Source organism: Salmo trutta, chromosome 28, assembly GCF_901001165.1.
Source record: "Salmo trutta chromosome 28, fSalTru1.1, whole genome shotgun sequence".
NCBI classification, from domain to species: domain Eukaryota; kingdom Metazoa; phylum Chordata; class Actinopteri; order Salmoniformes; family Salmonidae; genus Salmo; species Salmo trutta.
In genome coordinates, this window is record NC_042984.1 from 38,955,773 (window position 1) to 38,969,545 (window position 13,773).

Below are 13,773 nucleotides of genomic sequence, written 5' to 3' on the forward strand. Positions count from 1 at the left end.
CACACACACGCACGCATGCACACAGACAAAACACAAAACCTCAATGAAATGAGAGGGAACAATACAACTGTATTTGTATAGATGTAAGGTGCAAAGCTGGTGAGATATAGAAGGTTAAACACACCACCTCACCCTGGACCTGGAAAAGAGTCCAATTCATATTGAAGACACTGCGATATTCTCAGGGTTTGCGGAGGTTTTCACTGAGCCACTAATCGGTATAACTAATGTCCCCTCCTAAATAAAACATCTGTTTCAGCCGTTTCTCCTCCCTCCCTCCTTCCCTGGCTCGCACCGACTCTTCTGACAACTAGCTACACTTCTCACTCTTTCTTCATACTTATTTCCTTATACAGTTCTAAGTACATGTTTCAGTTATGCCTTTTTCACAGATGTTCTGGTGACTGATTGAGTGGATTCGTCTTTACTTCCGTGCACAAAGAAATAAGGTTTAAAAAAAATAAAACATAAAACACCAGGCCCAAACCAGAGAGGATAAATGGGTGTCATATGGATTTAAAACCTGTGTGAAAACCAAGCACCCAGTGTACTCAGCGCTCTGACACATTAGCCTCTGCCTGTTAACTGTCTGGTACACATACACATTATTCCATTTGCCGAGGGGTGTAAAGATCCACCCCTGGCTTTTAGCATTCCCTCTGCTCCCATAATCATGGGGAAGAAGAGGCCTCTGACTCACAGCATTGTTGTCAGTCTTGGACTCATGCAGTGTAACCTGATTGAAGCTCTTTGATTTCTCCACATAGAGCTTCTACAGGGGCTCAGAGGTCCCCTCTACTGGGCCAGACGCTACACTGCAGCCGCCTAGATGGTTACTGCTCTGACACGCTTACCAAGTCCAATTCATCTGCAGATACAGAGCACGGAGAACCAGGCTATCAAACATACATCAAACATACAGAATGAAAAAAACCCTTCCTGAATTCACTGCAGGACATTATTAGGGGACAAGAGACCCAAAAAGGTTCTGTTTGGCGTGGTGACAAATCTAAATTCAAGGGCAGTGTTATCTTAACCTAATTTCTCTCTCCCTTTTTTTTCACCAGCTATTGAGATTCTCTTAAATAACATCAAATCTGCACCCCTGCCACTCGCGCTTGCTTGACCTGAAAACATTAATTAAAAACTGAGGCTGGGATGGGCTTTTCATGTAACAAACTGCTGCTACAAATCCAATACTGCACTCTATTGGATATGTTAAGAATTACATTCAAATGTTTTACTAGTAAAAGCTCATTAAAACCACAGGAGGTTGGTGGCACCTTAATCGGGGAGGATGGGCTCATAGTAATGGCTGGAACGGAATCAATGGAATGGTATCAAACTCATCAAACACCTGGTGTCCCTGTGTTTGCTACCGTTCCATTCACTCCATTCCAGCCGTTATTATGAGCCCTCCTCCCCTCAGCAGCCTCCTGTGAATTAAACCAAATAAAAAGCCTCATAATAAAGACATCACAGTGATTGGTTACTATCAGATTGAGAATAAAACAAAGGCAATGGCCCCTTTTTAATCCGGAGGCATTCCAAAACCTTGTAGTATTTCGACACCCTTTCATTTCGTTAGTGCTTGTGGAATGTGGTATGACAGTATTGAATTGACACAAGATCCTTGGTTATGCCATTCACACTGCACACTGACCATGGCAACAGGAGCTAGTGAAGAACTCTAAAGTTACCTGTCTTTTGATGAAGCTGGAGGTGGTGTCTGAGGACGTGCTGCCATCCGAACGTTTGAACCGACTTTTCCTCTTAGGCAACTTCCTGGGCAGCTGTTGCAGAGGAGAGAGGGATGAGAAAGGAAAGAAAGAGAGAGGAGGCAACGGGAGATGAGAGAGGAATCAGAATAACAAGACAGGGGGAAAGAAGGGGCATAAAGTAAGACGAGGACAACGTTTTAAAAAGAGAGAGGGGCATTAAGAACAAAGAGAATTAAGAGGAAAGAGAGAGAGAAATTAGAAAAGAAGAGAAAATGGGAAGAGAGGGGATAGTCAACGGTACAAGATATTAGGCTTTGGCAGCATTATAACAAACCTTGCTGTTGCTTCACCCTGCTAGCATTCACCAGTGTTATGGCTGCAACGCAAAGCTATAGATTGGTCATTTTTACCTAGCCTAGTACCCTTTCCTGAAACGAGTGGCTTCAATATATATGTTATATCATGTACATGTTTACTCATGTATTTCTATAGATAGAGACTAGAACAAGTCAAGTGCATTCTCAAATCTTCAAATAGCTCAATTTCTCAAATCCTATTACATGGTATGATAGATCAATGTCTAAAACAAACTATTCTTCTGGCTGGATATATGGGTCGTTCCACCAATTCGGTGCATCTTAAGAGGTTCGATTTTTTTAAAAGACTATATTAAGTGCCTATTAAGTGTCAAATTAAGTAACAGGGATGACAATTTCTGCAACAGGAAGTGGTAATTGTTATGCTCGACCCGGTCAGTTTTCCACCACATTTGACTATTAGATGTTCAATGTTCCTTCAGAATTATTAATTTTTTTTTATGAATAGTTTCAACATATTAAAACGAGAGTTCAGTTCACGTAACGGGATTGACCTAAAAATGAGAGACAGGATTTTTTCCCTTAAAATGAATCACTAATTACATTAAATAAATTATAATCTTCAGAAATTACTTTGTCAAAGCAACAAAATAATTGGAGCTTTTCAACGATGGTGAAAACTTAGATAAACGTTGGGGATAAGTGGTTTAAAATCTTCCTACAAGTCACTGAGGATGCACAGAGGGACAAATCAAAATGCTGAATTTTGGTACTTTAGCAAGTCTTTATTCATTTTAAAAATCAGAATTTCTGAAACATGTCCATGTGGACTATATTAAAGTGCATTTAATTTAATATGAGGTTTTTAAAATACAATACGTGTGCACAATTTCTACTTCAAATATCAAAGAGACACAAAAGGTACTCATTTCGTGGAACGACCCATATGTAATGACTGTCTGGATAATAATACGTGTCTAGTAGTGGATGATATTTCTCAAACCATTGATTAAATGTATTTATTGGGGACAAAGGCTGACGCAGAACTGCAAATAGTCATGAACCATGCAGGGAATTAGGCACACCTTGTTCTGGACTGCCCTGTGAGTGCGAGTTTAGCATTTTATTGGTAGATAAGTTTTTTTTTTGGGGGGGGGGGGGGGGGGGGGGTGAAAATGGACATGCATTCACAATACAGAATATGGACAGACTTATACGTACAGCCAGCCCTCTGTAGATCTATACGAATCCCCGACTCAATAAAGTCTCGTTGGATTGGATTTAGCTCCCACCCAACAGTTACTTTGATTACGAAACCTGATGGTAGAGTGCCTTTGCAATTGCGTTTTAATAAAAGCGCTGAAATAAGTAGGCTACAGGTGAGCTAATCTACTCGAACATACAGCTGTCAAGAAGTGCTTGATATTCACGGTTTCTTACCCGCCACAGATGAAACGTTAAAACAGTTAAACACAAGACACATGATATCTGTTTTTGGTTGAGTATAACGCATTGTATGCAGAGTTTAATCAGGAAATGCATTAAAATAAATAATAAAACACCATTGCACAATACATATTGAAAATCAGAAGAATAGAGGCCTGATTTGCGGTTAGAAATCAGAGTGAGTGAAGAACACACTTCAGCAATGAACATTGTAGGCCTATCAATCATCTTATCTACTTTCTTTATAACGACAATTAAATAGCCTAGATAACCGATCGAATTAAACGGATAACATAATCCTATCGTGTGACATAGCCTTTTGCTTATTTTCATCAATCGGCAGTTTCAAAACGATATTCCACTGGCGTAGGTTGAAACTATTGCCAAGGCTGTACGCTTTCATTTCAACAACAAGTAGCAAAACGTTAACCATTTTCAAGCTCTACTTTGCTGAGTGCCATCTAGAAAGAAGAGACCTACCTGAAAATGGTGAGACTGTGAGCCTGTTTCGACACCAGGCAGTGGGTCTGCGGACGATTTGGACATTTTGACTTGCACCATCTATTTGAGAGCGCAGGGAGGCGGGATGCACACAGACATCGGTTATTGGAAAAAACGCTGATACCAACATTACATCTATGTGCAGTGGAAGAGGGAGGGTGTACCGTAGTAGAATAGTGTGAGGGTGTGGGGCGAGAGAGCTACATGGATGTATGATAAACAAAATATATTTTCTGCATCAAGGAAGGAAAAATATATCACTGTAAAAAAAGATATCGGGTCAAGATGTATACTATACTAGCCGATGAGCTCTCATTTGCCCTCGATAGAGTATCCCTGTATATTTGCGTCGCATCCTCTCTCTCTCTCTCTCTCTCTCTCTCTCTCTCTCTCTCTCTCTCTCTCTCGCTCTCTCTCTCTCTCTCTCTCTTTCTCTCTCCCTCTTTCATTCTGTGTCTCTCTCTGTGCTCGCTGTGAGAGGGTCTCACAGAAGGCTGCTTAATTGGCATAACAGCTAATCCGAGCAGAAATGAAATTATTCTGTTTTTCAAGTTGGTATTATAAAATGTGGGTTATTCATTTGAGCAAATGTTCTTTTTTAAGAAATAACAACATACATATTGTTTTAGTACCATTTCAATTCTGTATGCTAAATAAAAGTAAAGGATTAGTGTTTCCTACTGTATATTATTCATGGTTGAATGATGTGTTTCATCATTTGGAATACCATGTAAACTACAGTTATCTATTATAGGCCAAGTGGATACTGGGGACAGGTGTAACATATTTGAGTTTTTTTCTATTTCCGTTTGAGTTAGGGGTATTCAAATGTACCATGATAACATGAATCTATTGGTAGAATTTCGAGTAGGCCCACATTAGTCGAGGGTGGTGGTAACCATGCAATGGGTCAGTTGTAGCACTTTCTTTAATGGTAAAAATGAAGGCGTATTGTCATCTCCTCTTAAATCAATCTATTGATTAATATACAATCTAAAAAATATAATATTTTCTTCAGTAGGTCATAATATTCCTATATGTTTTTTCTTCAGTACATTTTTGAGTAACCTATGTCAAAAGCCGCAGGTAGCCCAAATAAGGCCTACTAACGACATATTAAAGTTGTCTGCGTGAATCCTTGTGCCCTGTACCGCCGCACAAACATTCAGCACCATGGACAGCGCCACGATCAAACCAGAGAGGATTTCAGCACCTCCGGTCGCCGGTCAGCGCCGCACCTATATTACCGCATCCAGCCCACCTCACTGCTAGTAATAAGGATATTCAGCTCACCTGTGCTGGGGTTTGTTCTAGTTGTCTGCTTATTGGTCTGCATATCGTGGATAGATTTTGACGGGAGTAAACCCTCTCACTTTGCCTCGTCCTCTCGGGTGTGGCTCTGTGCAGAAGGAAGATTGCCATGATCTTTGCTATTGCTCCCTTTCCCCTGATTTAGAATAGTTCACGTTTAGAAAAGAAATGGAAGATAATGGCAGCTACTGCTTCTTTGGCATCCAATGGACTGGTGCTAAACTGTGGTCCTTAGTTAGGCTATTATGTACATTACAAGACCATTTACTGGAACCATTATTAAGTCCCAGTTGAGAGCAAAGTATATTTTCCAAGGCAGCCCTGCATGATAAGACCAAGCAATTACAACTACACAATGAAACAAAGATAAATTATATAAAGAATGATAATAAAAGCTTTGGAGCACCTTCAATGAAATCTTGGGGGGGAAAAAAAGACGAACTCAGCATCATCATTCATTGAATCAGATGGCTCCTTCATCACAAAACCCACTGATATTGCGAACTACTTTAATGTTTTTTTCATCGGCAAGATAAGCAAACTTAGGGATGACATGCCAACAACAAACACTGACACTACACATCCAAGTATATCTGACCAAATTATGAAAGACAAGAATTGTAATTTAGAATTCCGGTAAGTGAGTGTGGAAGAGGCAAACAAATGATAGTTTTTTATCAACAATGACAAGCTTGGATGGAAAATTACTGAGTATAAAAGCAGATGATATTGCCATATTTTCAATTTAAGCCTACTAGAAAGTGTGTGCCCTCAGGCCTGGAGGGAAGCAAAAGTCATTCTGCTACTTAATAATAGTAAAGCCCCCTTTACTGGCTGAAATAACTGACCAATCAGCCTGTTACCAACCTTTGGTAAAGTTTTGAAAGAAATTGTGTTTGACCAAATACAATGCTATTTTACAGTAAACAAATTGACAACAGACTTTCAACACGCTTATAGGGAAGGATATTCAACAAGCACAGCACTTACACAAATAACTGATGATTCAATGTGGCTTTTGACTTTATTGATCATAGTCTGCTGCTGTAAAAACGCATGTGTTATGGCTTTACATCCCCTGCTACGTTGTGGATAAATAGTTACCTGTCTAACAGAACACAGAGGGTGTTCTTTAATGGAAGCCTCTCCAACATAATTCAGGTAGAATCAGGAATTCCCCAGGGCAGCTGTTTAGGCCTCTTCATTTTTAAAATCTTTACTAACATCATGCCACTGGCTTTGAGTAAAGCCAGTGTGTCTATATATGTGGATGACAGAACACTATTCATGTCAGCTACAACAGCGACCAAAATGACTGAAACACTTAACAAAGAGCTGCAGTTAGTTTCAGAATGGGTGGCAAGGAATAAGTTAGTCCTACATATTTCAAAAACTAAAAGCATTGTATTTGGGACAAATCATTCACTTAACCCTAAACCTCAACTAAATATTGTAATAAATAATGTGGAAATTGAGCAAGTTGAGATGACTAAACTGCTTGGATTAACGCTGGATTGTAAACTGTCATGGTCAAAACATATTGATACAACAGTAGCTAAGATGGGGAGACGTCTGTCCATAATAAAGCGCTGCTCTACCTTCTTAACAACACTATCAACAAGGCAGGTCCTTCAGGCCCTAGTTTTGTCACACCTGGACTATTGTTCAGTCGTGTGGTCAGGTGCCACAAAGAGGTACTTAGGAAAATTGCAATTGGCTCAGAACAAGGCAGCACGGCTGGCCCTTGGATGTACACAGAGAGCAAACATTAATAATATGCATGTCAATCTCTCCTGGCCAAAGTGGAGGAGAGATTGACTTCATCACTACTTGTATTTGTGAGAGGTATTGACATGTTGAAAGCACCAAGCTGTTCTGTTTAAACAACTAACACACAGCTCGGACACCCATGCATACCCCACAAGACATGCCACCCGAGGTCTCTTCACGGTCCCCAAGTCCAGAACAGACTATGGTAGGTGCACAGTACTACATAGAGCCATGACTACATGGAACTATATTCCACATCAGGTAACTGATGCAAGCAGTAGAATCAGATTTTAAAAAACAGATAAAAATACACCTCATGCAACAGCGGGGACTGTGCAGCAACACAAACATAGACACATGTATACACACACATGATAACATACGCACTATACACACACGCACACATGGATTTTGTGTTGTAGATATGTGGTAGTGGAGTAGGGGCCTGAGGGCACACACTTAGTGTGTTGTGAAATCTATTTTGAATGTTCTGTAATGTTTCAAAATTGTGTTACTGCCTTAATTTTTCCGGACCCCAGGAAGAGTAGTCGCTGCTTTGGCAGCAGCTAATGGGGATCCATAATAAATACCAATACAAATAAATACAATTACACAGTCAAGGCAGGAGCATAGGAAACACACACACACACAAACACAATAATAATATCAATCACATTCCTCACTGCTATTCTGAAGATTGTTCCATAAGTGAGGTGAGAAGAAACTTAAAGATGTTTGAATACATCTGTGACCTGCAGCACCATCTAGCAGCAATGAGCAGAAAGTGATTCTTCAATAGCAACATCTAAAATCAATTGGTTCTCTTCAACAGAGAGAGAGAGAGAGAGAGAGAGAGAGAGAGAGAGAGAGAGAGAGAGAGAGAGAGAGAGAGAGAGAGAGAGATTGAGAGAGTTAGTTGATTTGAATTTATTTGGGTAAAAACATGTATAGCAAGATGTAAGTTGGATCCCCAGAGGAAAGCAGTTGAAAGTAGGAATTAAAACACTTCTTTCCAAAGAGGTCCTCGATGGTAAAACAAATAACGTCTCATGAATAAAATAGAGAGAGAAAGAGAGACAGATAGATAGAGAGAGGGAAAAAGATGGGGGAGAGAAAGAGAGAGAGAAATAGAGAGAGAGAGAAATAGAGAGAGAGAGAGAGAGAGAGAGAGAGAGAGAGAGAGAGAGAGAGAGAGAGAGAGAGAGAGAGAGAGAGAGAGGGAGATGGGTCAGCAGTCAAATCTCAGTGATGGATACATATCAGTGGTTGGTGGTATAAGAACATCCAGGGGCAATTTCCTGAGTTTCACGCCTGTCACAATCAAACAGCCTAGCTTTCAATCACCTGATGATGAGCACTGTAGGCCACCAGGCTCTGACATGTCAGTGGTTAATAGATCCCATGTGATGTGGATGTGACAGCAGGAGACAGTGGTGGCTTATTTACAGCTGGGCTATGCTTTGTATTGGCAATCAGATCTGAATGGTTTCTTTGGCAGGGAGGAAGAGGGATGCTTGGTGGGTAACTTTGAATTGTCAATCATTGAGTATTGGGAGCACTGTGCTCTCTTCATCAATGAGCAGCCATTGGATTGAATTGATCCCTGACTGACAGTAATGTTATGATGATGATCTATTCTATTCAACCCCCACTGCCCTCCAACAGACAGACAGCCAGGCAGGCACCCACACACACAGAAACACACACATACACACACACAAATTTTAGTTTTTTGTTTCTTGCAAAAAGCATTTTTTTACCTCGTTGTGCATTGGATGGTGCATTGGATGGTAGGTGTGTCATTTGTGAGAGAAAATGTGTGTAGCCTATCAGTAAATTTGCACTGTTTGGAACTAGTCAAATAGTACCAGAAAAAGTGGCAGGCACTGCTCAGTCCTACTATCAGGCAACAGTGAACATGCCAAAGGCACCAGGTTGGCTGCAGAGGCAGAGCCATCAGTCAGCTGAGCGCAAGGCAAACACAGCTCTTTTGACTTTGACCTTTTAACGTTTCACTTCCCTCTACCTCAGGCGTTGGCTCAGTTACAGAGCACATACATTCTCTTTTCACTTGCTTTTTTTCATAGCACAAAAAAAAGTTTGGTTTAATTTGTTGTTAAGTTCATAGCACACATTTAACAGCTATTTTCAGGTCTCTCCAGAGATGTTTGATCGGGTTCAAGTCCGAGCTCTGGCTGGGCCACTCAAGGGCATTCAGAGACTTGTCCCGATGTCACTCCTGCGTTGTCTTGGCAGTGTGCTTAGAGTTGTTGTCCTGTTGGAAGGTGAACCTTCGCCCTAGTTTGAAGTCCTGAGCGCTCTGGAGCAGGTTTTCATCAAGGATCTCTCTGTACTTTGCTCCATTCATCTTTCCCTTGATCCTGACTAGTCTCCCAGTCCCTGCCGCTGAAAAACATCCCCACGGCATGATGCTGCCACTACCATGCGTCGCCGTATTTTATTATTATATTTTTTTAATTTAACCATTATTTAACTAGGCAAGTCAGTTAAGAACACATTCTTATTTACAATGGCGGCCTACCCCAGCCAACGCTGGGCCAATTGTGCGCCATCCTATGGGACTCCCAATCACGGCCGGATGTGATACAGTCTGGATTCGAAAAAGGGACTGTAATGACACCTCTTGCACTGAGATGCAGTGCCTTAGACCGCTGAACCATTCGGGAGCCCGTAGGGATAGTGCCAGGTTTCCTCCAGGCGTGACGCTTGGCATTCAGGCCAAGGAGTTCAATCTTGGTTTCATCAGACCAGAGAATCTTGTTTCTCATGGTCTGAGAGTCCTTTAGGTGCCTTTTGGCAAACTCCAAGCGAGCTGTCATGTGTTTTTTACTGAGGAGTGGCTTCCGTACCATAAAGACATGATTGGTGGAGTGCTGCAGAGATGGTTGTCCTTCTGGAAGGTTCTCCCATCTCCACAGAGGAACTCTGGAGCTCTGTCAGAGTGACTATTGCGTTCTTGGCCAACTCTAGGAAGAGTGTTGGTGGTTCCAAACTTCCATTTAAGAATGATGGAGGCCACTGGGTTATTGGGGACCTTCAATTCTGCATAAATGTTTTGGTACCCTTTCCCAGATGTGTGTCTCGACACAATCCTGTCTCAGGGCTCTACAGACAATTCCTTCGACCTCATGGCTTGGTCTTTGCTCTGACATGCATTTTCAACTGTGGGACCTTATATAGACAGGTATGTGTATTTCCAAATCATGTCCAATCAATTGAATTTATCCCAGTTGTACTCCAATCAAGTTGAAGAAACATCTCAAGGATGATCAATGAAACAGGATGCACTTGAGCTGACTTTCGAGTCTCATAGCAAAGGGTCTGAATACTTATGTAAATAAGGTATTTCTGTTTTCGCTCTGTCATTATGGGGTATTATGTGTAGATTGATGAGGAAAAAATTAATTTAATACATTTTAGAATAAGGCTGTAATGTAACAAAATGTGGAAAAAGTAAAGGGGTCTGAATACTTTACGAATGCACTGTATATACATTACCAGTCAAAAGTTTGGACACACCTATTCATTGAAGGGTTTTTCTTTATTTTGACTTTTTTCTACATTGTAGAATAATAGTGAAGACATCAAACTATGAAATAACACATATGGAATCATGTAGTAACTAAAAAAGTGTTAAACAAATCAAAATATATTTTATATTTGAGATTCTTCAAGGTAGCCACCCTTTGCCTTGATAACAGCTTTGCACACTCTTGGCATTCTCTCAACCAGCTTCATGAGGAATGCTTTTCAAACAGTCTTGAAGGAGTTCCCACATATGCTGAGCACTTGTTGGCTGCTTTTCCTTCAATTGGGTTGAGGTCAGGTGATTGTGGAGGCCAAGTTATCTGATCAGGCACTCCATCACTCTCCTTCTTGGTCAAATAGCCCTTACACAGCGTGGGATGAGTTGGGTCATATATACACTGCTCAAAAAAATAAAGGGAACACTTAAACAACACAATGTAACTCCAAGTCAATCACACTTCTGTGAAATCAAACTGTCCACTTAGGAAGCAACACTGATTGACAATAAATTTCACATGCTGTTGTGCAAATGGAATAGACAACAGGTGGAAATTATAGGCAATTAGCAAGACACCCCCAATAAAGGAGTGGTTCGGCAGGTGGTGACCACAGACCACTTCTCAGTTCCTATGCTTCCTGGCTGATGTTTTGGTCACTTTTGAATGCTGACGGTGCTTTCACTCTAGTGGTAGCATGAGACGGAGTCTACAACCCACACAAGTGGCTCAGGTAGTGCAGCTCATCCAGGATGGCACATCAATGCGAGCTGTGGCAAGAAGGTTTGCTGTGTCTGTCAGCGTAGTGTCCAGAGCATGGAGGCGCTACCAGGAGACAGGCCAGTACATCAGGAGCAGTATATATACACTGCTCAAAAAAATAAAGGGAACACTTAAACAACACATCCGAGATCTGAATGAAAGAAATAATCTTATTAAATACTTTTTTCTTTACATAGTTGAATATGCTGACAACAAAATCACACAAAAATAATCAATGGAAATCCAATTTATCAACCCATGGAGGTCTGGATTTGGAGTCACACTCAAAATTAAAGTGGAAAACCACACTACAGGCTGATCCAACTTTGATGTAATGTCCTTAAAACAAGTCAAAATGAGGCTCAGTAGTGTGTGTGGCCTCCATGTGCCTGTATGACCTCCCTACAACGCCTGGGCATGCTCCTGATGAGGTGGCGGATGGTCTCCTGAGGGATCTCCTCCCAAACCTGGACTAAAGCATCCGCCAACTCCTGGACAGTCTGTGGTGCAACGTGGCGTTGGTGGATGGAGTGAGACATGATGTCCCAGATGTGCTCAATTGGATTCAGGTCTGGGGAACGGGCGGGCCAGTCCATAGCATCAATGCCTTCCTCTTGCAGGAACTGCTGACACACTCCAGCCACATGAGGTCTAGCATTGTCTTGCATTAGGAGGAACCCAGGGCCAACCGCACCAGCATATGGTCTCACAAGGGGTCTGAGGATCTCATCTCGGTACCTAATGGCAGTCAGGCTACCTCTGGCGAGCACATGGAGGGCTGTGCGGCCCCCCAAAGAAATGCCACCCCACACCATGACTGACCCACCGCCAAACCGGTCATGCTGGAGGATGTTGCAGGCAGCAGAACGCTCTCCACGGCGTCTCCAGACTCTGTCACGTCTGTCACATGTGCTCAGTGTGAACCTGCTTTCATCTGTGAAGAGCACAGGGCGCAAGTGGCGAATTTGCCAATCTTGGTGTTCTCTGGCAAATGCCAAACGTCTTGCACGGTGTTGGGCTGTAAACACAACCCCCATCTGTGGACGTCGTGCCCTCATACCACCCTCATGGAGTCTGTTTCTGACCGTTTGAGCAGACACATGCACATTTGTGGCCTGCTGGAGGTCATTTTGCAGGGCTCAGGCAGTGCTCCTCCTGCTCCTCCTTGCACAAAGGCGGAGGTAGCGGTCCTGCTGCTGGGTTGTTGCCCTCCTACGGCCTCCTCCACGTCTCCTGATGTACTGGCCTGTCTCCTGGTAGCGCCTCCATGCTCTGGACACTACGCTGACAGACACAGCAAACCTTCTTGCCACAGCTCGCATTGATGTGCCATCCTGGATGAGCTGCACTACCTGAGCCACTTGTGTGGGTTGTAAACTCCGTCTCATGCTACCACTAGAGTGAAAGCATCGCCAGCATTCAAAAGTGACCAAAACATCAGCCAGGAAGCATAGGAACTGAGAAGTGGTCTGTGGTCTCCACCTGCAGAACCACTCCTTTATTGGGGGTGTCTTGCTTATTGCCTATAATTTCCACCTGTTGTCTATTCCATTTGCACAACAGCATGTGAAATGTATTGTCAATCAGTGTTGCTTCCTAAGTGGACAGTTTGATATATATATATATATATATATATATATATATATATATATATATATATATATATATATATATATATGAGAGAAAGAGAAGAACTCTTCATGAGATAGACCTGGCTACCCAGGTCAAAATCAGACTCTGAAAACCAGCAGACACTGCGGCCCCCAAGGACCGGACCTGTTGTAGTTTAACCAGACAATATTTGGTGTGTGGTATGATCATTAGATAAACATTGCAATCAGGAGTTTGTGATTGGTTGCTGTAACACTGCCTATAACTGTCATACTGTTGTATGCTATTATCAATTTTTTATTACTGTATGCTTACACAGCCCAACATCACGACTTGGTTTGATTTATACGCCCTCTTTCTCTTCTGTTGGTAAGTTATCACACTTTGTAATCTGTTGGTAAGAACTCTTAGGTAACAGGTTGGTCATGATAGAAAGTCTATTGTACCACAGCAGGCTACATCACAGTAGACTACATCACAGTAGGCTACATCACAGTAGACTACATCACAGTAGGCTACACCACAGTAGGCTACATCACAGTAGACTGCATCACAGTAGGCTAAATCACAGTAGGCTACATCACAGTAGGCTACATCACAGTAGGCTACACCACAGTAGGCTACATCACAGTAGACTACATCACAGTAGGCTACATCACAGTAGACTACATCACAGTAGGTTACACCACAGTAGGCTACATCACAGTAGGCTACATCACAGTAGACTACATCACAGTAGGCTACATCACAGTAGGCTAGATCACAGTAGGCTGGATCACAGTAGACTAC

At 42.1% G+C, this 13,773-nt stretch overlaps 1 protein-coding gene across 2 annotated transcripts in view; it reads right to left on the minus strand.

Annotated features, from left to right (window-relative positions):
• cacnb3a (calcium channel, voltage-dependent, beta 3a) overlaps nt 1-4,242 on the minus strand; it is a 27,385-nt gene extending 23,143 nt beyond the window's left edge. For both annotated transcript variants that reach the window (XM_029719946.1, XM_029719947.1), the window contains exons 1-2: nt 3,965-4,242; nt 1,701-1,793 (exon numbers count right to left, since the gene is read on the minus strand). In XM_029719946.1, coding sequence (XP_029575806.1) covers nt 1,701-1,793; nt 3,965-4,045 — 174 coding nt within the window. In that variant the 5' untranslated portion in view covers nt 4,046-4,242. The remainder of the gene's footprint in view (nt 1-1,700; nt 1,794-3,964) is intronic.
• Between the last annotated feature and the right edge of the window lie 9,531 nt (nt 4,243-13,773).